At 45.4% G+C, this 21,285-nt stretch overlaps 2 protein-coding genes across 2 annotated transcripts in view; one reads left to right on the top strand and one right to left on the bottom strand.

The window, feature by feature from the left end:
• LOC309550292 (uncharacterized protein) overlaps positions 1-21,285 on the top strand; it is a 979,642-nt gene that overhangs the window by 197,265 nt on the left and 761,092 nt on the right. The window contains 1 exon segment of the mRNA XM_082250695.1: positions 6,078-6,175. Within this exon segment, the coding sequence (XP_082106821.1) occupies positions 6,078-6,175 (98 nt within the window).
• The window catches only part of LOC309550683 (uncharacterized protein), a 3,164,715-nt gene that overhangs the window by 2,992,186 nt on the left and 151,244 nt on the right, over positions 1-21,285 (bottom strand). The gene's annotated exons all lie outside the window — the stretch shown is intronic.

The raw sequence follows: 21,285 nt of genomic DNA, 5'->3' as shown, positions 1-21,285 counted from the left end.
TATCTCCCGCAGATGATGATACACACATATATAGTGTGGAAACCTAGATTATCCCCCTCAGGGGCAGAACATTTCCCCACTTAGGGGGCAGAACATTCTCCTTATTTTGGAGATGTGTCACCTCACTGGAGATGAAATGAACTGTCCTCGGTTCAGTTGGAGTGTTGTTCGGAAGAAGTTCAAATGCCAAACCGTATTGACATCAAAGGGAGCCAAATTTGTCAAATGAACCACTTCCCGTCCATTATGTACCCGTACATCCCTGGACTTTCGGTGGTTTTACCCAGCTGATGCCTACAGCTGCAGGCATTTCCCCTGTATCATTTATTTAGAGGCAACGGTTGGCTTGCTTGTATTAGCAATTGGAGCGGCACACCAGCCACTCTATTACTATTACAAGCAGCAAGAGCCTTCCGTGGCTCTGTTGGGCTCTCCTGTCCCACCAGGAGACCCAGCGACCAGCCGGCGCATTGCTTGGCTGGACGGACAGCCAAACACAATTGGGATCAGCTTTGATTGGCTGTTCGTAATTGTACCCCAGAAGCGATGACATGACATCACTTCTGGTTTACTGGGAAACCATTGACGCCATTTAAAAAAACAAAGCATCTAGAAGCACTGATCTTGACGTTTTTGAATGCTTTTACATGCAGAGGAGGGATTTAGGGTCCTATAGACCCCAGATCTTTCCATAAAGAATACCTTTCACTGCCTATTAGAGATGGGTCCGGGCGTGTTCAAGTCCCCACATGCCCCGATCCCACCAGGAAGCCGACACTGCACTTCGCTAATCAGAGGCACTGAGACATTTTCTGATCCGCAGCTGCACAGATTGGAAATGTCTCAGTGCCTGTAATAAGCGGTGTGCAGTGTCAGCTTCCTGGCGGGATTGGGCACGTGGGGACTCAAATACGCTGAGCCCATCTCTACTGTCTATTGCTGTCACAAGGATGTTTACATTCCTTGTGACAGCAATAAAAATGATACAAAAAAAAAATGAAAGCAACAGTGTTAAAAAGAATAATAAAAAAATAGGTAAAGTGTCCTCGTCCTCCCGTGCTTGCGTGCAAAGGCAAACGCGCATTTTGGTCCCGCACACACGCAAACAGCGATCGTCCAACACGTGATGATGACGCGGAAGGGGACGGTAACCGCTTCGGTTACTGCACCCCCGCGTCATCACGTTCATGCGGCCGGCCCGCCCTCCAGTGACGCTTCCGCTGCCTCATTGGTTGATAATCTCCCGGCTGTTACTGCTGCTGCTAGCCAGTCACAGTGTCTCCAGGCAAACCGCGGCTGGCCCTCCCCACTGCCTGATTGGGTCATCTCCTCGGCTGCTGCTGCTGGCCAGTGACTGACAGTAAGGGCAAACTGCAGAACCGGAAGGACACCTACCTTTACCAGTGCTATACGCTGAATGTAAAAATGCCCCCCCCTCAGTGCTCTTTAGCCCCCCCAGTGTTCTTTAGCCCCCCCCCCCAGTGCTCTTTAGCCCCCCCAGTGTTCTTTAGCCCCTCCCACAGTGTTCTTTAGCACCCCCAGTGCTCTTAGTCCCCCCAGTGTCCTTAAGCTCCCCCCCCGTGCTCTTAGCCCCCTCGGTGCTCTTCAGCTCACCACAGTGCTTTTCATCTCTTCCCCCTCCCATGCTTTCTGGCTCCCCCAGTGCTCTCCATCTCCCTGGCTCCCCCCTCAGTGATTTCCAGTTCCCCCCAGACAGTGCTTTCCAGTCCCCCCCTCTCCCCCTGTGCTCTCCATCCCCCTGGTTTTCCATGCTCCCCCCCTGCGCCTTCCAACCCCCCTTTAAATGCTTTCCAAACCCCCCCTTAATTCTCTCCAGTTCCCCCCCCCCCGTGCCCTTCAGCTCCTCCAGTGCTCTCTGCTTCCCCGGTGATCTTCTATCATGTCTGCAGTCTCTGACCTTCTCTTGTATCATGTCTGCAGCCTCTGACTACCTCCTGTATCATGTCCGCAGCCTCTGACTACCTCCTGTATCATGTCCGCAGCCTCTGACCACCTCCTGTATCATGTCCGCAGCCTCTGACCACCTCCTCTATCATGTCCGCAGCCTCTGACCTCCTCCTGTATCATGTCCGCAGCCTCTGACCTCCTCCTGTATCATGTCCACAGCCTCTGACCACCTCCTGTATCATGTCCGCAGCCTCTGACCACCTCCTGTATCATGTCCGCAGCCTCTGACCACCTCCTGTATCATGTCCGCAGTCTCTGACCACCTCCTGTATCATGTCCGCAGCCTCTGACCAACTCCTGTATCATGTCCGCAGCCTCTGACCACCTCCTGTATCATGTCCGAAGCCTCTGACCACCTCCTGTATCATGTCCGCAGCCTCTGACCACCTCCTGTATCATGTCCGCAGCCTTTGACCAACTCCTGTATCATGTCCGCAGCCTCTGACCAACTCCTTTATCATGTCCGAAGCCTCTGACCAACTCCTGTATCATGTCCGCAGCCTCTGACCACCTCCTGTATCATGTCTGCAGCCTCTGACCTTGTCCTGTATCATGTCCGCTAAATGTTCAGTGTGTGTCATAAAACGTTTGACATTTAGAACATGGGAGAGGCAGCGCTGTCTAGCCACGCTAAAGGTGCAAAGCACCAGTCTGCAGCTGCGTGCTTGACAGCTTCCAATCCGATCGCTGGCTTTTTCACCCGTGCGCCTGAAGTGACACCGGCTCCCAGCTGCGGCAGCGGTGCTTCCATCTCATCCACTGTAAAACAAGGGACCATTTTGAGTCACGCTGTATCCAGAAACGAAACCCTAACTGCAGAGGTACTGTACACTACAAAGATTGTCATTTATTTTAGTAAAAATATGCTGGGTGTGACATGGATTTTCTTCCTATTTAACATGTATACATAGACATTTCATGAAACATTAGGTCATGAATATTTACGTGAAGTCATGGAAAAGTCATGGAATTTTATTGGTGAAAATGTGTATGAACCCTTCATATATCACCTGCATTTGCCTCAAGCGTTATGTAACTGCAGAGAACTTCGCTCTACTCCTTTGGACCTCCGCCGAGAAGTCTGGATAAAATGAAAATCTTACTCCATTATATTGCACATCACGGCGTTCTCTTGCGAGACGCAATACAGTCTCTTTATCATTGTTGTTAAGGAGACGTGCAAGCATAGTACACGGGGGCGGCCCGGTTGCAGGGGGTGAGAGGGGACCCTGTGAGCCCTCTCAACTGCATATAGAGGAGGAAAAAACATTTTTACCAAAGATATCAGTCAACCAAATGAACACCGTGGGGTCCCTACCCTCCACCTTTTCTGGGAGACCCACAATCCTGACATTATTTCGCCGAAGGCGATTCTCTATGTCTTCAGCCCTTGCTTCCAGAGCCCTAGTAAACCGAGCAGTGTCAGTATGGGTTTACGAAAGGTTGTTTTTGCCAAGCTGATCTGAAACAGTCTATGAGGAAGTGAGTGGCCATATAGATAAAGGGAAGGCCTGTGGATGTGTTGTATCTGGATTTTACAAAGGCATTTAATACAGTTCCCCACAAATGCTTAATTTAAAAATAGAGGTCTTTAGTCATGGACCATAGGGTTTGTTCTTGGATAGAAAACTGGTTACAGGGGTGTGTCCAAAGGGTGGTGATAAATAGCATATACTCAGAATGGTCTGGAGTGGTAAGTGGGGTATCCCAAGACTCTGTCCTGGGACCAATTCTGTTTAAACGTATTCATAAATGAGGTTGGTATAGATAGTTCAATCTCAGTTTTTGCTGAAGACACAAAAATTAGTAGGGTAATAACTTCACAACAGGCTATAGAAACTTTACAAGATGACCTGATTAAAATAAAGGGGTGGGCGGCTACATGACAAATGAGGTTTAATGTTAAAAAATGTAAAATAATGCACCTCGGGGCTAAGAACATAAACACAAGTTACTCACTAGGGGGAGAACCTCTGGGGGAATCAAGGATGGAGAAATATCTTGGGATCTTGGTAGAAGACAGACTGAGCAATAACATGCAATGTCAAGCCGCAGCAAGCAAAGCCAGCAGACTATGAGCATGCATTAAAAAGGGAATTTACTCCAGAGATAAAACTATAATCCTGCCACTTTATAAAACTCTGGTGTGGCCACATCTGTAATATTCCATCCAGTCCTGGTTGCCAATCCTCAGAAGGGATGTGCTGGAGGTGGAGTGAGCCCAGAGAAGGGCAACAAAATGAATAAGGGGACTGGAGGACCACCATTACGAGGAACAACTACAAGCATAAAACGTATTCTCCCTGGAGAAGAGATGCTTGAGAGGAGATATGATAGCGATATAGAAATACCTCAATGGTGGTTCCAGACTAGGTAGGGAACTATTCAGTCTCAGGGAGTGTAAGAGGACACAGGGCCACACAATGGGACTGGAGGAGAAGCAGTTTAACCTTAAGCTGCTTAGGGGTTTTTTCACTGTTTGGGCGTTAAGGATGTGGAACTCTCTACCATGATCGGTGGTGTTAGCAGGAAGTATTGATATTTGGAAAGACTGGATATGCATTTTAGTGAACATAATATACAGGGATATGGGAAATGATTATTGACATGAACACACTAAGTACACAGACTGAACTGGATGGACTAGTGTCTTTTATTCAACCTTACCAATTATGTAACCTTTTAAGCCTTCCATCATTTTATTTTTCTCAGAAGTCCATTGTTTTCAGCCTGTGCCTCTCTGCCTGTACATGATTTATCTCAGACAGTGCCTTCCACTGATCAGTCATCTTCTTGTTTGAACTTAATATAAATACCATAAATACTACGTACAACCACCAACATGGTGTAGTCTGCTCCCATTATTGGTGTTGCTTCATTTGTCAAGTAATTCTGTCTACAGGGAAACCTGCATAGATCACATGACCACATCAATGGGGATGGAAAAGGACCAGAGTCACATGACTGAGAGGGTACTAAACCTCACCCTGGAGATCATCTACCTGCTGATTGGAGAGGTGAGGAGGATTCTGGGAGGTCACATGACATCACTTTTATCTCTATTAATAAAACACAGACCTGGCCGGAGAGGTGAGGAGGATTCTGGGAGGTCACATGACATCACTTTTATCTCTATTAATAAAACACAGACCTGGCCGGAGAGGTGAGGAGGATTCTGGGAGGTCACATGATATCACTCTTATCTCTATTAATAAAACACAGACCTGACCGGAGAGGTGAGGAGGATTCTGGGACATGATATTATTGTTTTTGCTGAATACAGAGTTTTCCTGCAGTGAAGTCAGGAGATCATATGACCATCATATTGCCTGCACCTCACTCCCTGACACCTGAGAGACACAACATGCAGAAGATTCTCGAAGTCACCAAGAAGATGATGGAGCTGCTGACAGGAGAGGTGAGCGGTGCTGGGAATTCTGGGACATTATCCAGTAACAGACAAGGGATGTGTCTTGATGGTGACTGTATCATTGTGTGTGTCAGGTTCCTATAAGGTGTCAAGATGTCACTGTCTATTTCTCCATGGAGGAGTGGGAGTATTTAGAAGGACACAAGGATCTCTACAAGGACGTCATGATGGAGAATCAGCCGCCCCTCACATCACCGGGTAAGAGGAGACTTTATTGTAAAGGAGAGAGCAGTACGGAGGGTCCACCTAGATCCCCCATCATCTGATAAACACATAGAAACAATGTATTCAGTCAGTGTGTGTGTTTCCTACAGATGGATCCAGTAATGGGAACCCACCAGAGAGATGTCCCCGTCCTCTGTATTCCCGGGATTCCACACAGGAAGGTCACACCATCCCTCACCATCATCAGGTAGATGAGGAACAATCACTGATAGTATCATTAGGATCTGTACATTATCTGCATTGTTACAATTGATATAATTTTTATTATATATTCAGAGTGGAAACCTGAGAGATTCTAAAATTGATATTAAAGAAGATATAAAGAAAGAGGAGAAGGATGAGGGTGGGGTGACGGAGGAGTCAGAGTCTCTAAAAGGACACAAAGATCTGTACCAGGACACCATGGGGGAGTCATCTAGCTACAGAAATCAGTCAGTGTGTGTGTTTCCTACAGATGGATCCAGTAATGGGAACCCACCAGAGAGATGTCCCCGTCCTCTGTATTCCCGGGATTCCACACAGGAAGATCACACCATCCCTCACCATCATCAGGTGGGTGGAGTTGAGGGTCTGGAACATAAAGTGATTGAACACTCTGACATGTGAAGACGATGTGAGGACTCTACAAGATGATATTTTCTATGTGATCTCACATCATAAATACTTCTATATTACAGATGTTATTTTCTGCCATTCTGTTGGTTTAGGGTGAAGATCTGATGATCATTAAAGTTGAGGGTGAAGAAGAAGAGACGTATGTGAGGGATGATCAGCAATATACGGAGGAGGATGGAATGACGAGGACATTCAAAGAAGAGGAGGACACTCCTACAGAGATCAGCACAGGTGAGCCATAATATATTCTCCTGTTATCGCTGCTCTGTTACTGCACACTGATTGGTCAAGAATAGGGAGGGAGATGAATGATATCAGCCAATAATAGATTGATAATAGTGATATCCGTCCTACAGATTTCTCTTTTTTTTTTCCTCTTAGATAAACCCCATTCTCTGTGCTGCAGACACAATTTATCGACTCAGTAGCACAGATATGATTACACAGATTGTGCCTTTTGGCAGTTGGTCCATCTTCTTTTTAGCAGAATTATACCTAAATGTTAAACTAAATAAAACTCTATTAAAGGTTTCCAAGTATGATATATTTTTATATTGTTAGATTGGACCTAGCTGGAGTAATGTAACTGTATAATATACCATGCCTAGAATTCTTCATTTAACAGTCTTGCTGGGGTGAAAAATAAAATGTCATTGAGTCATTACTGCTTGGCCCTAAGGGTCTCAGATGAATTATAAGGGGGACCCAAAAAAAACTGGTGTGGGTCCCCCCCCCCCAATTTCTACTAAACTGTAAGGGTCTGGTTTGGATTCACAGGGGGAACCCTAGGCAAAATACAGGAAACAAAAAAACATGGGGTCTCAAAAAAATCTATATAGGTCCCTCAACTGAATATGCAGCCCAGCTAGCCTGGAAAGGGGGAGGGGGAAGTGAGCATGCATCTCTTCCTGTACCATAGAAGGCTACATTCTCTTAACATGAAGGGTATACCTTCCCGGGGGAAGCCCTCTTGCGTAGCACCTTTTTCTTAAGTAGATAAGGACATGGACCTCTTCCCCCACAACCCTGGCCTGTAGGTGGGGAGCTTGTTGGAATCTGGAAACCTCTTTAAAAATTAGGATAATTCCTAGAAACCACCCCCCCCCCCCCCCCCCAATGAGTACCCCTAACGTTAAGTACATAAATATGCAGACCCACACCCCATGATGTAGAACTGTCGTCAGTCATGTTGTCCAGCGATACATATCCATCTCAATTACAATGAATGAAAGATGGATATCTGGGGTCTCCTTACTTTAAAAGTGGCTTTCAGATTCTGATAAGCTCCTCACCCACAGACCCCAACCACTACTAGGCCAAGGTTGTAGGGAAGAACCCTTTGTCCTCATCCACATGAAGACAAGGTGTACCCCCAGTGTTGAGAACATGTGGTCTGTAATGGCTCAAAAGGGGGGGGGGGGTCTAACTTTCCCGTATGCTTATATAAGGATCTGTTATAAATTTTAGGGGGGGGGCCTCACAAGAGCAGTACAGAATCAGCAGAAAGAGCCAGGAAGTTCAGAGTCCAGGAAGCTAAGCCAAGATCAGTACCAGCTGGGCAAAACAGTACAGAATCAGCAGGCAAAGGAGAGTCCAGGATGTAAGCCAAGGTCAGTAACAGCTGGGCAAAGCAGTACAGAATCAGCAGGCAAAGGAGAGTTCAGGAAGTAAGCCAAGGTCAGTAACAGCTGAGCAAAGCAGTACAGAATCAGCAGGCAAAGGAGAGTTCAGGAAGTAAGCCAAGGTCAGTAACAGCTGGGCAAAGCAGTACAGAATCAGCAGGCAAAGGAGAGTTCAGGAAGTAAGCCAAGGTCAGTAACAGCTGGGCAAAGCAGTACAGAATCAGCAGGCAAAGGAGAGTTCAGGAAGTAAGCCAAGGTCAGTAACAGCTGGGCAAAGCAGTACAGAATTAGCAGGAAAAGGAGAGTTCAGGAAGTAAGCCAAGGTCAGTAACAGCTGGGCAAAGCAGTACAGAATCAGCAGGCAGAGTAAGTCCAGGAAGCAAAAGCCAAGGTCAGTAACAGCCGGGCAAAGCAGTACTTTTTAGTTTCTGTAAGAGACTTATAAGCAATGTTTTGTGCAGTCTGGGCATGTCCAGGCATGAAATCAAGCCAGATTGGAAGCTGTCTGTGGATGTGTACAGCCTGGACAGGCCTGGAGCCAGCTTGATACTGTCTCAGCAGCAGGGACGTGCAGTCAGGTGAGGCAGGGGAGGGTTTACCTGCCATGAACATAAAAAAGAAATATCGAGCTTGGAGGTTCATAGCTCGGCGACCAGGGGTCGCAGAGAGGGGGGTAGGTACCGGAAGTCCTACCCCACCACTGAACAAAATTTGGGGCTCCGAGTACCTATGATTCCGGAGATGCGGGGCTCCTTGAGCAGCCTGCCAGATTCTGTTTGCAGCAGACTGAGAGGATGAGCTCACATTGCCTCTGATTTCTTGTCAGAGGCACTGAGCTCAATGGACAGCTTGGAGCCTTGGACCAATGGTAAAGCACCATTGGTCCAAGCTGCTATCCAATAAAAATTCTGCAGTGGAGGCTCTCCTCTCACTGCAGTGTCATAGAAGGGGGCGTGTGTCTAAAAGATAAATGCCCCCTTCCAGCCCAGCCCTCCTAAATATAAGGAAGAAGCATTGGTTTATGGGTAGGAGGTTTACCCATAATCCCATGTTTTTCTCAAACAGTTAAGAAGGAGAAGCTGCTGCTGCTGAAAAGGTACTTTTCTAATCAAGCAAAAAGATATATTAATTATGCTATATGTTATAACATAATCATTTATTATTTATCTATTTACTGTGAAATTACTGGTTTGAACTTCAAACTTCAGTAATTTGTCCGTTAAGCCAAATTTTTCAAAATATAGTAAATTATAGTACAATATAGTACATTTTTTTAAAATAGTTTTTTAAAACCTAGTTAATTACCTTAAAAACAATATATAATAATTATTTGTATATGACTTACTTATGTTAAATAACCACTTGCCACCCAGGCCAGTTCTGACACTTGTCACTCTCCTACATGTAAAATCACCATTTTTTTTACTAGAAAATTACTCAGAACCCCCAAACATTATATAAATGTATATAAAAAAAAAAAATATATATATATATATACACACACACACACAGTCAAATCCATAAATATTGGGACATCGACACAATTCTAATCTTTTTGGCTCTTGAAGACCGGTGAGGAAGTCTCCGCCCATGGGAGACAAAACGCGTGCGGGGGGGTAGGAGGAGCGTCTGACGTCACCCGGCGGAAGCCGGTGAGGACCGAGCAGGACTCACCGCCGCTCTGTATTTGATCTGCAAGCTTTTATCTTAAAGAGGAAGTAAACCCTCCTCTGTAACTTGTACCTATAGGTACAGTAAGCCTATAATAAGGCTTACCTATAGGTACTGTAAATATCTCATAAACATGTACCGTTTAGGCGATATTTACCTTAAATGCAGCCAGTGACGTCACTGGCGCATGCGCTCTGAAGGAACGGCCGCTCGTGCCGTTCCTTCAGAGCTCCTAGCTCATTATGTGTTTCTCTTGCAGGTTGCAAAAAGAAAAAATTAAATTTTTTGGGGTTTACAACCTCTTTAAGAGTAAGAGGCCAATTTCATTTCTGCATTTGAATAAAAGTGTTTATCAGGTTTACACTATGGGTTGCCCGTTTCTGTTTCTTCTATAACATGTTTGCTGGAGGAAGCCTTGGATTTATTTGGTTATCCCAGGATTAGCGGTGCCCTGTGTTCCCTGTGAGGAGTGGAGATCTTTGCCTGTTTTGCATGTGGTTAAGGTGAGAGGCCAATTCTCATGGTGGTGAGCTATTGCACACTGAAGATCACCTGTGTTATCCATCAGGAGTTTATACCACTATATCCCTCACTTGTGGGCTGTTTGCATGGACTCTTATATTTATTAGTTTTTTATGTTCAGGATTTAGAGCATTATTCTAGTGCTGCACTATTTTATTTTATATAAAAGTGGCTTGCATACACAGATGCTGCTCATTCTAATATTATAGTCCTTTATAGTGTGTACGTATTGTTTCAGATTATAGCACTGCCTCAGTAGCACTGTAACAAGTAAGCTAGATGTTATAGACATTTTACAGGACAATTGGTGTCGGTCGATAAGTCTTGTCAATGTTGTAACATCCGCGATACATTCTGCTATATTTGTGGCGAGTATACGTTTGTTCATCAAAGACGCTCAATGACTGCTCTTGTGAAGAAAGCGTATCATCTGTACTTCGGCTGTAAAATTAACGATCAAGAAAAGGAATGGGCGTCTCACATTTGTTGCTGTCTGTTAGAGAGCTTGGCTCAGAGGCACTCGAAAGACAATGGTGTTTGCTATCCCAATGATATGGCAAGAACAGTAAGACCATGTGACGGACAGTTATTCTGTTTTACTAATGTGTCTGGTTTCTCTGCCATAAACAAGAAGTCAATTGAATACCCTAATCTGCCTTCAGCAGTGAGACCCATGCCACATGACGACAGTTTTCCAATTCCAAAACCACCAGAGGAACTGACCTTAGACGAACCAGTTGAAGAAACTGCAATGCAATGAGCTGGCAGTGACCTTGATCTGGATTTTGAACCGTGCTCCTCAGGCAATCCATGTCTCAAAACACAGTCAGAATTAAACAATCTGGTTAGAGATTTGGGTCTTTCAAAAGCAAAAGTGAAATTTCTGGGTTTTGTTGTCACCAGGTATGAAAATTTCTGTTTTTCGAAGCCGCCAAGGTGATATAACCAAATTCTTTGCACAAGTTGACAGTCTCTGTTTCTGTGTTGACATAGAAGGATTGTTCTCTGCTTGGGGTCATGACCATGACCCGCAAGAGTGGCGTCTCTTTATTGATTCATCAATGTTAAGCCTCAAAGCTGTTCTGTTACACAATGGCAATGTTCACCCTTCAATACCTGTTGGCTATGCAGCACACATGAAAGAAACCTATGAGAACATGGAAACGTTGCTGCAGCATATCCAGTACAGCAAGAACAACTGGAATATCTGTGAAGATCTGAAAGTCGTAGCCCTGTTACTGGGACTGCAGCTCGGCTATAGAAAGTACTGTTGTTTCATCTGTGAATGGGACAGTCTTGTCAAAGGGTCACATTATTGTAGACACAGCTGGCCACTCCAGTCTTGTCAAAGAGTCATATTATTGTAGACACAGCTGGTCACTCCAGTCTTGTCAAAGAGTCACATTATTGTAGACACAGCTGGCCACTCCGTGAAAAGTTATATCCAGGACAAAAAAATGTGGCACATGAACCGCTTGTCAACCCGGCAAAGATTTTTTTGCCTCGTCTTCACATAAAATTAGGACTTATGAATAATTTTGTGAAAGCAATGAACAGAAGGGGAAGGTTTTCATTATTTAAGACACATTTTCTCAAGAATAACTGAGGGCAAGATCAAAGAGAACATTTTTGTTGGCCCTCAGATCAAACATGTTATGAGTAAGAAGCGGTTCGAAGATCTGTTAGCTGGGCCAGAAAAGATTGCCTGGAAAGCCTTCAAAGACGTTGTTGACAATTTATTGGCAATTACAGAGCCCCACGTTGCATTCAGCTATTAGACAAACTTTTTAAAACATACAAAGCAATGAAGTGCAACATGTCACTCAAGATTCATTTCCTCCACTCAGACTTGGACTTCTTCCCTGCAAATCTCGGTGCTGTTAGTGACAAACACAGTGAAAGGTTTCACCAGGACATTGCTAGAATGGAAAAAAGATATCAGGGCAACAGGAATCCGTCAATGCTTGCAGACTACTGTTGGATACTGCAACACGATGCACTGGACATTGAATACAAACAAAAATCAGGAGCAAAACACCTTCAATTCTCTTTAACTTAATAGCATGTTAGAAACAATAAACACAATTTAATATGTCATTGCCGGTAAACAGTTAACTGTCTAGTTCTCAGAGTTCCTACATGATGCAGCAAAACCAAAACTATATGCATACAGAATCAGAAGGAAGAGCAAGTCCAGGAAGCAAGCCAAGATCAGTAACAGCCGGGCAAAGCAGTACAGAATCAGCTGGCCCAGAAAGTCCAGGAAGCAAAGCCAAGGTCAATAACAGCCCGGCAAAGCAGTACAGAATCAGCTGGCAGAGCAAGTCCAGGAAGCAAGCCAAGATCAGTAACAGCCGGGCAAAGCAGTACAGAATCAGCTGGCCCAGCAAGTCCAGGAAGCAAAGCCAAGGTCAGTAACAGCCAGGCAAAGCAGTACAGAATCAGCAGGAAGAGCAAGTCCAGGAAGCAAGTCAAGGCCAGTATAAGCTGAGTAAAGCAGTACAGTATCAGCAGGAAAAGCAAGTCCAGAAAGCAAAGCCAAGATCAGTAACAGCCAGGCAAAGCAGTACAGAATTAGCAGGAAGAGCAAGTCCAGGAAGGAAAGCCAGGACCAGTAACAGCCAAACAAAGCAGTACAGAAACAGAAGGAAGAGCAAGTCCAGGAAGCAAAGCCAAGGTCTGTAACAGCCAGGCAATGCAGTACAGAATCAGCAGGAAGAGCAAGTCCAGGAAGCAAAGCCAAGATCAGTAACAGCAAAGCAAAGCAGTACAGAATCAGCAGGAAGAGCAAGTCCAGGAAGCAAAGCCAAGGTCCCTAACAGCCAGGCAAAACAATACAGAATCAGCAGGCAAAGGAGAGTCCAGAAAGTAAGCCAAGATCAGTAACAGCCGGGTAAAGCAGTACAGAAACAGCTGGCTGAGCAAGTCCGGGAAGCAAACCCAAGGTCAGTAACAGCCAGCTAAGCAGTACAGAATCAGCTGGCAGAGCAAGTCCGGCAAGCAAAGCCAAGGTCAGTAACAGCCAGGCAAAGCAGTACAAAATCAGCAGGAAGAGCAAGTCCAGGAAGCAAAGCCAAGGTCACTAATAGCCAGGCAAAACAATACAGAATTGGCAGGCAAAGGAGAGTCCAGAAAGTAAGCCAAGATCAGTAACAGCTGGGTAAAGCAGTACAGAAACAGCTGGCTGAGCAAATCCAGGAAGCAAACCCAAGGTCAGTAACAGCCAGCAAAGCAGTACAGAATCAGCTGGCAGAGCAAGTCCAGGAAGCAAGCCAAGATCAGTAACAGCCGGGCAAAGCAGTACAGAATCAGCAGGAAGAGCAAGTCCAGGAAGCAAGTCAAGGCCAGTATAAGCTGAGTAAAGCAGTACAGTATCAGCAGGAAAAGCAAGTCCAGGAAGCAAAGCCAAGATCAGTAACAGCCAGGCAAAGCAGTACAGAATTAGCAGGAAGAGCAAGTCCAGGAAGCAAAGCCAGGACCAGTAACTGCCAAAAAAAAACAGCAGGCAAAGTCCAGATATAAGCTGGGTCATACAAGGGTGGGCAAATACAAGAGATCAGGTCTCAGGAACAAGCTGAAGACCATTCAGCAACTTCTCACAGTGACAAATCAAATTAAATAGGCTGCCCTGGGCCAAGTATGCACGCTAATTGCTACACGCATGTGCATGTAAAGTTCTTATATTGCCCTTTATACTTAGAAGTACGAGTGAGTGTGTAATGCGCATGCACGTGAGCACAAGCCTAATTCTGCACTGGTTTTCTGATCCTGGGAATCTGGTTTACCATACATTGCCCAATGTCTGAACAAGCAACCTCTGGGAGCTCATACCTGTTTATATAGATTCTGGGGTTCATCTGGCAGTATTAGGTTGTGTTTTTCTTCTAGTTACAGTAACATAGATATCATAACACAGATTGTGCCCTGGTCCCTCTTCTTCAAGCAGATTTGTAGCTGAAGAGTAACATAAAACTTTATTTATATTTTTGTTGGGTTGAAAATTATCTATAACAATCATGTTTTTATATTTTACAGGACACGCCATCAAAGAACCATCAAAGGATCGTCTCACTTTATTTCCAGGTTGTAAAATGGAAGATGAGGACATCACAAGAGATTGTGCAGGAGAAAAGACAATGAGCTCAGCTATGGATGGAGGACTTCACAGTATGGATAGACCATGGAATCCCTCTGACTATGAGCAACCTTTTACTGTGAAGGATGATGCCGGAATTCAAGGGGAGGAGAAATTTTCCTTTCCTAATTTTGGGGAATGTTTTAGCTCTGAATTAAGTCTTACTGTACATCAGGGATCTCACACTAGTGAGAAGCTTCATTCCTGTTCTGAGTGCGGGAAATGTTTCCTTCATAAATCTGAATTCATCATACATTGCAGATCTCACAAGGGCAAAAAGCCAAATTCTTGCCCAGAGTGTGGGAAATGTTTTTTACAGAAATCAGACGTTGTTAGACATCTGAGATCTCACACGGGAGAAAAGCCGTTTTCCTGTCCTGAGTGCGGGAAATGTTTTTTGCAAAAATCGCACCTTGTTAAACATCAGAGAGTACACACGGGGGAGAAGCCGTATTTTTGCCCTGAATGTGGAAAATGTTTTAAACAGAATTCAAATCTTTTGTATTCCTGCCCTGAGCACACAAAATGTTTTTTACAGAAAGCAAGCCTTGTTAAATGCCAGGAAAATCATATGGAGGAGAAGCCACATTCCTGCCCTGAGTGTGGGAAATGCTTTACATGGAAATCAAACCTTGTTATACATCTGAGATCTCACACCGGGGAGAAGCCGTATTCTTGCCCTGAGTGTTGGAATAGTTATTCACGGAAATCTCACCTTGTTCGACATCAAAGATCTCACACAGGGGAGAGGCCGTATTTTTGCCCTGAGTGCGGGAATAATTATTCACGGAAATCTCACCTAGTTAGACACCAAAGATCTCACAGAGGAGTGTAGGGATGAGTCGAACATTCCTCGGTTCAGTTGCTGGGAGGTATGCTGAAATGCTCCTAAGTTCTGAATGTTATTCCGAACCCCACTGAAGTCAATGGGAATAGAATCTATAAAATCAATTCAGTCCATTTTTAAGGCTAATAGGCAAGAGATTGTGAAAGGGCATGGGGATCTGGGCACTGCCCTGGGAGATACTGAGATGTATACCAACTATAAACCAGTCAGCCTAACATCAATAGTATGTAAGGTATATGAGGAAATGGTAAGGGTCTATATACAGACATTTGTCTGTCATAAAGGTATTTTAAGTGACAACCAGCATGGATTTATGAAAGACCGTTCTTGTCAGACCAACCTGTAATTATTCTACGAGGAAGGAAGTGAGAGGTCTAGTGGACAAAGTTTATCTAAATTTTGTACCTCATGAATGTTTAATCTAGAAAATAAGGTTGTCTATAAAATCAAGTTGATGAACATCTATGTACATGGATAAGAATGTGGTTACATGAACGGGTCCAGGGAGTAGTGATAAATAACGAATTCTCTGAATGGTGGGCCCCGAAGTTCTGTCTTGGGGCCAATGTTGTTTAATTTGCTGCCCGTAGGACGTCTTATGACGTCCCTGGGTTTCAGTGGTTATACCAGGATGATGCTCGCAGTACCAGGCATCATCCTGGTATCAAAATTTTCAGCCACTGATTCCCTTTGATGTAGAAGTGATTTGAGTAGCTATAGAGCCACTGGATCACTTCTACAGGCAGAGGAAGGGGGTCCCCCCATCTGCCTCCACCAGCAGCTGGTACACTGCACAGTGAGAGAGGAAGTGACGTTGTTCCTCCCTGTCTGTGAATTAGAAACTGTAAGCGACAAGAATTTTTTCACTTCCGGTTTTGGTTTGATGTTTATAAGCTATTACCCGCTTGTACAAGCATTTGATCAAGCCAACTTTGGTTTGATCAGATGCTTTGGAAGCCAGAGGACCCAAGATCTCTCCATAATGAGGACCTGTCATGCTTATTGGTATCATAAGGGATATTTTTTCATAAAATGAATAACACATTTTTATTTTTTTTAAAGCGTCCCCATCCCCCCATGCTCGGGCACAAATGCAAAGGTAAATCCTGCATGCATATGTAAATGGTGATTGCACCACACATGCAGTATTGCCACAAACATCAGTGAGAGCAATAGTTCTAGGACCTCCTGTCTCATTCTAAAATGCTATCCTGTAAAGGCTTTTAAAGCGTTGTTTGGTGTTGTTCCACAGACGTATGCAAAGTGTGACATGTTTTGTATCTAGTTACTCGGCGTAACATTAACTTTTATATTTGGGTTATATATTGTGTTTGTATGCATTGAAACTTATTAAAGTTTATTTTTTTTAAAAAAAAATTGCATTTGAAAAACCGCTTTGAAAATACTGTGTGACATAAAAAATTGCAACACTCGCTATTTTATTCTCTAGGGCCTCTGCTTAAAAAGAAAATGTTTGGAGGTTCTAAGTAATTTTCTAGCAAAAAAAAAAAATACAGATTTTTATATGTATGAGAGAAATGTCAGAATTGGCCTGAGTGGTAAGTGGTTAAAGATATAGAGGTTGGAATCAAGAGCTCAACTGTAGTGTTTGCTGATGATACCAAATAATGCCGGGAAATAAGTTCGGCACAGGATGTAGCATCATTACAGGAAGACCTTGACAAAGTAGGGGATTGGGCAGTGTGACAGACCTAACCAGGACAGGGGCTTTTGGGGGGACGAGGGTCTAGCCTTCTACCCACTAATTATGGCCCATGGAGGAGACCAGGGATTTTGTTTGCTTCTCCTGGTCAGATCATGAGATCATGGTGAAGAGCTCATTCTCTAATGATGGACAATAATGCGATGAATGTTGAAAGAGAGGCTTGGATTCTAAAGCTTCCCTTCTGGGTGGATGGAAAGCTGTAATGTTAATCTTGTACAGGTTAATGGTCAGAGGAAATATGGTGGCCCCCTTCAGAATGGGTTGGAGAGGCTCCTTCACTTGGGACAGGAATATTTGTCAACAATCTCCCTCAAGAAAGCTATGAAGATAAATTAATTCCACCTTTTCAGGCCGCTGGAACATTGTATGAGTGTTGCCTTTTCTAGTGGACAGATTACACAAGTGAAAGCCAAACACCTAAAGACAGCATGTGTAATGTCATTTCTGTGTTCAGGGCTGTAGGCGTTGGACTTTCTAGGTGGCTCGCTGTTGACTAGCTTACCGTTAATTAGATCACTGTTAGCTGTTGGCTGTTCCTTAGGTGTGCCGATGAGATTACTATTTACAGTTTGCATTGTTTAGGGTAATGTGATCAAGCTCTTACCTGATTTTGTGTGGTATATATTCTGTGTGAATTTACAATAAAGTTAGTTCCAGTTTGCACCTAAGCTAGTGTCATTTAGTTCTTGGGTGCAATAGTCTTCTGTAATACCTGGTTCTTGTTTCCAGAGTGGAGTATTTTGATGGAGGCACCCAAGCGGTGGTGCCAAGTTGTCCCTCACAGGCAGCTACATGGTAGATGAGTTTTAAAAATGAGAAATGTAAAGTTATGCACTTGGGTGCCAAAAATACACATTTGGAGGGGCTTCCCTGGGGGAATCGGAGATGGAAAGAGATCTGGGGGTGCCTGTAGACGTGCATGTCAAGCTGCAGCTAACAAAGCCTGCAGAGTACTCTCATGCAGTAAAAAGGACATACATTCAAGATGGAGTTCTGAGAAGAGGCTTTCGTGGCCCTTGAGGAGACCCCTGCCAGGGAGGGGTAGTACCTTGGGTCAGGTGCTCAGGAAAGCTGGCCTGGAAGGATCCATGCCGGAGAGGCAGCGGGAAGGGGCAAGAAGAGACAGTTAGTAAGCTCAGCACAGAGCAGGGACAGACAAGGGGAGAGGCTGCTATATGCAGAATGCCTTTCTTGAAGACATGCCCTGGGGGGGTCTCCGTGTGTGTGTGCGTGCCAGTCGGGCAAGACTGGGGGCAGAAAGTGTTGTATTCTCCATGTTGTGAGAGACACAGGACTCTGATCTGGAACAACGGATGTTTATTCAGTACTCACTGTACACTCCAGCATGCATCACAGGACAGCTCGGTATCAATGCATCTCTTACATGTGTCTAAGATGGCCACTCTGCCCCTTGACCCTTGTCTTGTCATCACTCCTGGGTGGAGCCAGCCTTAAAGTAACAGTACATGTGAAACCCTTCAGGTATAACACCTTCCATCCATCCCTAAAAAAAAAAAAAAACACAACAAAACGAGAACAGGTATAAAACAGTAACTAATAATTGTCCAATACAGTCCTCCAACTCAGGAGATTTACATGGCGTCTTCCACATCTGGATGTGAGAACAACTTCCAGGGACGCTATGGGGAGAAAATGGCAGCGGATCACTTTCGTTGGGCCCGTCGAAAGTCTTGTAACCGGTCTTGCAGCTGAAACCGGTCAGGAGGACGACAGCGTCGTTGAGGACGGGCACCCAGCGACTCGGGGCTGGCTGGAATGGACACCGGCGGGGCCAAGAGGGGATCCCCTAGCTCAGAGGGTGAACAGACCTCCGACCCAGGGCTGGAGGGCTCTGTTGGTGCTGAGTTCAAAAGTTCAGAATCCCCCCAAGCATCAGTCTCAATGCCTCCTGATCCGGTAGGAGCAGATCCTTGAGATACTGGAGGTGCAGCCAATATCAGGAATTCGGGCAGCTGAGAACGAGGACGCAATTGGTCGGCATGCCGTCTGCAAATGGAACCATCTTCCAGGCAGACCCTATACATTTTGGGTCCCAAAGTCTCTGTGACGATAGCAGGAAGCCAACGAGTGTTGGAAGCGCCATAAGATCGGGCCCATACCTTTTGCTGGGCTGTAAACCGGGGAATCTCGTCGTGTTCGACCCTCTTGTCTTGGGACCGCCGTACATGTTCTCGGACCGTTTGAGTGCGGAGCATGTCCAAAACAGTCCATGGCTGCCGACCCAAAAGAAGCTGGAGCTGGAGTTTTCCCAGTGGTTGCATGTGGTGTGTTTCTGTAAGCGGAAAGAAAGGAGTCCAGCTGCTGGGGTTACAGGGACCGTTGTTTACTTGTAGCCACAGTAGCTTTGAAATAGCGTTTGAAGGTCTGTACAAACCTTTCTGCTTGACCATTTGTTGCCGGGTGGTAAGATGCGGTCAACTTGTGTTTGATATTGTGGGCAGTCAGGAAACTCTGAAACTCCTGGCTTGTGAATTGTGCACCGTTATCTGTGACAATTTTTCTGGGGTATCCAAACGTAGCAGCGAGATGTAACGGTATGGAAATCGTCGCCTTAGTCGTCGGCTGGGTAACAGGAATGACCTCAGGCCACTTTGAATGGGCATCAATTATGATCAAAAAGGTGTGTCCTCTGATCAGGCCTGCAAAGTCCAAGTGTAGGCGAAACCAGGGAAACGTGGGCCAAGTCCAGGGCTGGACGTACCCTCGAGGAGGGTCTCTCGCAGTTTGTGCACATCCAGCACATGCATTCACATATGTCGTGATATCTGAGTCTAGGTTCGGCCACCACACATAGCCTCTGGCCTTTTGTTTCATCCGTGTGCACCCGGGATGACCAGTATGTAGCAAGTCCAGAATGTGTCTCCGGAGGGTCTGTGGAACGATCATTTGGTCTCCCCATAAAACACAGTTGCCAGCCACAGTTAATTCCAGACGCCTACGGAAGTAAGGTTCATAATCCTGTGTGACAGTTGCAGGCCAACCTTACCGTACGCAGGAGAGTATTGTCTTAAGGAAGGTATCCTTGGCTGCATGGGCTGCTACTTCCCCAGAAGACAGAAAGGACAGGCTGGTGTAACGACAACTCTTGACAGGTGGAGAAGAGTCTGTTAATGTCCTTGTCAGACGGGACATGGCGTCCGCATTAGCATTGGCATAATGGCTGCGATACTGGATTTTGTAGCTATATGCTCCCAAGAATAGTGCATAGCATTGAAGACTGGCCGCAGTCGTCAGGGAGATGCCTTTGTCAGGGCTAAAGATCTGAAGGAGTGGTTTATGATCAGTCAGTATGGTGAATTCCCTACCATACAGGTAAAGATGAAACTTCTTAATTGCCCATATGAGCGCTAGAGCCTCTTTGTCAATGTGAGAGTAATTGCTTTCTGCTTTTGTCAAGGACCTGGAGGCGAATGCTACAGGTTTCTCTGACCCATCCGGTAAAACGTGAGATAGTACAGCCCCTAGACCATAGGGTGAGGCATCACAAGCCAAGGTGAGAGGCCTTTGGAGGTCATAGTGCACGAGCATGCGTGACGCCAACAGCTTTCGCTTAGAAACTTCAAAAGCACGTTGGCATGCAGCTGACCAGTTCCATCTGGAGTGTTTCTCCAAAAGCTTGCTCAACGGAAACAAAGTGTGTGCTAGATCTGGCAGAAATTTGTGGTAATAGTTTAGGAAGCCCAGGTATTAACGCAGCTGTTGGACGTTGGTTGGGGCTGGAGCTTTTACTAAAGCATCAACCTTGGCTTCCGTGGTGTGTATACCCTCTGCATCCACAAGGTGGCCACAAAACTCCAATTTAGGTACCATGAATTGGCATTTCGCTAAGTACACTTTTAGACCCTGCTCTTGGAGTCTCGCCAACACAAGCTCCACGTTACGCTTGTGTTCCTGGTCCGTCAGGCCCGTGATGAGCATGTCATCTAACAGGCACTGTGTGAAAGGAATGTCCACCAAAATCTCATCCATTTTGCGTTGCCAAATGGCTGGGGCGGAGGCTACACCAAACACCATCCAATTGCATTTATACAGTCCCTTGTGAGTTTTGATGGTTAGAAACTTGCGGGACGAAGGGTGGACTTCAAACTGTAAATAAGCTTGCCTGAGATCAAGCTTGGTGAACTTTTGACCTCCTGCAAGAGAGGCAAAAATGTCATCTACACTGGGTAGGGAATACTGGTCTATCTCCAGTTGAGAATTTAGTGCCATGCGGAAATCAGCACAAATGCGTAAGTCCCCATTCGCTTTCTTTACTGGTACAACTGGTGATGCCCACTTGCTGTGCTCTACCTTTGAGATGACACCTTGTTCCTCCAGCCGGCTTAGTTCAGCTTGCACACCTGCTCGGAGTGCAAAAGGTACCATCTGAGCTTTGAAGAACCTAGGCTGGGCGTTGGGTTTCAGCCTGAGTCTCACACAGTCATGCTTTATTTTCCCCAAATGGTTATCAAAGACTTGTGGGAATCGCTGTTTCAGGGATTCCACCCATCCCTCTTTATCTCC

Source organism: Pelophylax lessonae (assembly GCF_965119305.1).
Source record: "Pelophylax lessonae genome assembly, chromosome: 3".
Taxonomy (NCBI): Eukaryota; Metazoa; Chordata; class Amphibia; order Anura; family Ranidae; genus Pelophylax; species Pelophylax lessonae.
The sequence above is the reverse complement of the archived record's forward strand: the minus strand, read 5'-3'. Positions and strand labels throughout refer to the sequence as shown.